Consider the following 4,337-nt stretch of genomic DNA (forward strand, 5'->3'; position numbering starts at 1 on the left):
AAATAAACTTTCAATTTTAAAGTGATTAGTTGCTTAATTTAAATACAATGAATTACTTTATGATAACTATTTACATATTTTCAATCTTTTTATTAAATTAATAAATACATGACACATATTTACAAGTATTATTAGTATCATTAAAAACAATTATTTCATATAATTTTCCTAATATAACCTTTGGTGGTGGGTTCTTATAACTGTTGCTTAACGCCACGGCACCCCCTTTACTTGCTTTAAAAATCTCAACCTTACGTTTCTTTTTTTCTCTTTTCTTTCTCAAAACTAAAATAAAATAAAATATGTTTACTGCAACTACCTTACATCTATATTACATTAACTAAATTGTCTCTTTCCTTTAAACCATTTTCTATATGCTCTCTTCCTCTGAGCTTTGAATAAGCTCAGCTCAGCTCAGATATTTATTTTTCTCTTCTCCATTTAACACAATAACTCTGTAGTGCTCTCAATAATTCACTCCCAACAAATTATGGACTCGGAGGGCGAGAATTCTGTGCACTTGAACAGTCTGGTCAGTGCCGCCGACAGCTTTTCCGACGGAGATATTCGGCGAACGGCGACGTCCTCCGCAGTCCAACAAACCCTTTTTCTTATTCATTCTGATGACCCCACTTTGAAAGTACAGGCGGCTAAGGAGATCCGCCGTTTAACTAAGACTTCTCAACGTTACCGCCGTCATTTTTCTAACGCCGTTAAACCTCTCGTTGATATGCTTCGTTCGGAATCTTTTGAATCTAATGAAGCTGCTCTTCTTGCACTCCTTAATCTCGCTGTAAAAGACGAAGGGTATGTTTAATTTTGTTGGCTTAATTCTGATTCCAATTTTGGGTTTGTGAGTTTTTTTATTTTCAGTTTTCCGTCACTTTCTTGCTTTTGGTTTCTACTTTTCCTCGGAATCAGTGTGTTAGTGAGGGAAGTTGATACTTTTCTTGTGTTTTGCCTTTTTCGTTAAGTTTACTGTGTTCTTTTTCCCTTCTCTGTTTGGTTTGGTTGCTGGGAAAAGTAAGAGATGGTCCTATTTTTTAATTTCAGATTGTGGAAATATGTGTGACGTTAGAATTGATCTTTATTGTATTTAAAGAAATTCCACTTTCAGTGATTAAGATTGAAATTTGTTCTTCTTTTAAGTGCTTGTTTTCTTGTGGGGCTTCATTGAGATTCCCCTTTGTTTTGTTTTTGTTATGGAATGAGGATCAAACTGAAATCCGATTCTTGAAGCATCAAAATGCGCAAGGATAAGAATTGCCTGAACATTGAGAGTAACTGTAGTAGTTTCAACTTTTGATTGGTTCATTAAAAGATTATACTACTGTTGTTGCCCTCTATTTGAAGATTTATTAAAGTTAGTAAAAGTTAAGAGGCATATCTATTCAAAATGCTTTTCGATCGGGATGCTTTAAGTATCAGCTTGCTTAAATTTGCAGGTGGGGCTGTTCTTTTATCCACATGCTGCTTTCTTTTAAATTCTTTACCTCATCTGCTTGTCTCACTTTTACCTTTCTTTTTATCTTGTTTATGAAGCCATCACATGGATTGGATTCCTTTCTCTGATATAGAAATTCTACTCTTGATTAAAATATTCAATTGTACGAGGGTTGTTGATATTTTAATAGCAATATTAGTTTTGCAGATCACTCAAAGGGATTACTCTTTCCATAATCCTCTATGGGGAATATCAAATTTTAATTTTAAAATGGAATGACCCTTGTATATTAGACTCACTACTTTGGTATGCTGTAAACTATGTTAGATTTCGGTGATTGCTTTGTACTGTTTATCGCTCTTACTCGTATTTGTTCATTGTTCCAATTCTTGCGGGGAATATACCCTATTTTGACATTTCAATTCTTAGTCATGACCATGTTTAAGATTCTTTCCTTTTTGTGTGTCAAGATAAAATTTCAAGTCCTTTCCTCCTTTACATTGCTTCCTGCTCTGTATCTCCAATTCTAACTGTGCACTCCTTCTAGCTTCCATTAATTCCTTATGAGTAGACTTGTGTGACAGAATCCGTAGACCGTCCTAGTTATTAAGGACTTCTATACATCGAAGCTAAAGTCTGATTATTGTTTTTCATAATTTGGCTACTCTAATCCATTATAATATCATTTTAATTTGAAAAGAACTACATTTTAATATAAAGAGGAAATCAGTTGGAAAAAACTATATAAACCTAATGAAATGAGAGCCAGATGTCTTCGTTTATGTTACTGCTGGACTGCTTGTTTTTCATCAGATAGGAAAGTATAGTTACCATTTCTGCGATCTAAGCTAACAAAATATCGAAATGTGAATTTGCCAACTTCAAACAGTATTGTAGTGTAAGTATTTATCTTTGGAGCTTCAAACTTAGTTGTTTGACTATTTCATTTCATTTTTCACCTACAGAAACAAGATAAATATCATAGATGCTGGTGCTCTGGAACCCATCATTAGCTTTCTTCAATCAGAGAATGCAATTCTCCAGGATCATGCTACTGCCGCTTTGCTCACATTATCTGCTTCTCCTGCCACTAAACCCATAATTAGTGCTTCTGGTGTTTTCTCTCTGCTAGTGGAAATCATTAGGCACGGTAGTTCACAAGCCAAGGCCGATGCCGTGATGGCTCTTTCCAACCTGTCAACTTATCAAGACAATCTACTATTGATTCTGCGGGCACAACCAATTCCTTCTACTGTTTCTCTGCTTAAATCCTGTAAAAAGTCTTCAAAAACTACTGAAAGATGCACTGCTCTTATAGAATCTTTGATGTGTTATGAAGAGGGTAGGAATTCATTGATATCTGAAGATGGGGGAGTACTTGCAGTGGTAGAAGTGCTTGAAAGTGGATCTGCTCAAAGCCGAGAACATGCTGTAGGAGCTCTCCTGACGATGTGTCAGAGTGACCGTGCTAAATACCGAGAACCAATTCTCAGAGAAGGTGTGATTCCTGGCCTCCTTGAGCTGACTGTTCAAGGAACAGTCAAGTCTCGGACTAAAGCACAAACACTTTTGAGGTTGCTGAGAGACACTCCTTACCCGAGGTCTGAGCTTGAGCCTGACACATTAGAGAACATTGTGTCCAATCTCATATCTCAGATAGATTGTGAGGAGCAATCAGGAAAAGCAAAGGAGATGCTCGCTGAGATGGTACAAGTTAGCATGGAACAAAGTTTGAGACATTTACAACAAAGGGCGCTGGTATGCACTCCAGCCGATCTGTCTGTTCCTAGTTGTATCTCCAAAATTACTTCGAAATGATAGATTTTTCCCTTTGTTTGTTTCCTTCCTGTATCCCTTTTCCTTTTGAAACAGGGGCTTGTGTGAGATTGGCTCTCTGTTCTTGGAAAAGCTGGATAGATACTGAAAATTGGCAGTCCGGGCTATTAGATAGGTGCCAGGTGACTGTTTAGTGGTCAATAATTCGGAAAATTATATAAGGTCTTAGAAGTATAGTTTATGAACTTGCCCTTTGTAAACATAAATTACAACCACGCAGTTTATACAGCTAGTTGAAGCTTCCTTCTTGAACCATGGTTTTCGTGATTGTAATTATGCGTTAGAGCGATATGCTTGAAACCACAATTCTGTACAGGAAGTTTACTTTTCTATATAACGTGATTTTAGATGTTGTCTTAGCTATTTTCAGATTTTTAGACTTTGATGTGATTCTTGTTTAGCTTATTTTAGAGTAACTATATTGAGCATCATGTATATCTAAGGAACACAGGGCTCTGTGACATCCAATCTTACATATTGATGATCAAATTGTTTGTAATTCAAATTTCTATTGCTTTCTTTATTTCAACCTCCTGTGTTAGCTTTAATTAGATGGTGACAGTTTATATTAAGTATATTATAAATGAAGCTTGTTTGGCTTTGTGTCAATATCTGCTTGGAGTTTATAAACAATTTACAGGTGTTACTTCTTTACTAACAAGTATGATTTGATGAGTATTAGACAACTAAATTCTACCAAACACTAACTTTGTTACCTAATTTGTGTAGTGGGGAATGAGGTAGTTTGTTGGGACTTTGATGGAACCACAGTCCAAAAGTCCAAGTGTTTTTTTTTAAACATAGCCTGCCTTTAATATTTATGAAATTTTAGCGGTTAATTTCATTTTGTTTTTTTTTGGCTAGCATTTGTCTGTTTGCAAGTTTCATAACAAGACATATAATATACTATGAGTGACTTGAAACGTGTCAAAGAATGAGAGAGAGATGACAAATATGTTTGCTTCATTTGCCTCAAAATCCAATTAGCAAACAAAATTGCTCACACACTCGTGTACATCAGAAAAAAATATTTCTTTTTTGCCGTTTCTTTCATAAA

The 4,337-nt window shown here is 35.4% G+C and overlaps 1 protein-coding gene across 2 annotated transcripts; it reads left to right on the top strand.

The window, feature by feature from the left end:
• The first annotated feature begins 310 nt into the window (after nt 1-310).
• Nucleotides 311-3,643, top strand: LOC102595141 (armadillo repeat-containing protein 3). Of its 2 annotated transcripts, XM_006357715.2 has the most exons (3): nt 311-807; nt 2,410-3,202; nt 3,317-3,643. In XM_006357715.2, the coding sequence occupies exons 1-3, from the start codon at nt 491-493 to the stop codon at nt 3,326-3,328; spliced, it is 1,122 nt and encodes a 373-aa protein (XP_006357777.1). In that variant the 5' UTR covers nt 311-490; the 3' UTR covers nt 3,329-3,643. The 2 variants fall into 2 exon arrangements, with proteins under 2 accessions (XP_006357777.1, XP_006357776.1); XM_006357714.2 differs by having other exon boundaries at nt 2,410-3,643.
• The last annotated feature ends 694 nt before the right edge of the window (nt 3,644-4,337 follow it).

The sequence above is a fragment of the Solanum tuberosum genome, unplaced genomic scaffold (genome assembly GCF_000226075.1).
Source record: "Solanum tuberosum cultivar DM 1-3 516 R44 unplaced genomic scaffold, SolTub_3.0 scf00244, whole genome shotgun sequence".
NCBI classification, from domain to species: domain Eukaryota; kingdom Viridiplantae; phylum Streptophyta; class Magnoliopsida; order Solanales; family Solanaceae; genus Solanum; species Solanum tuberosum.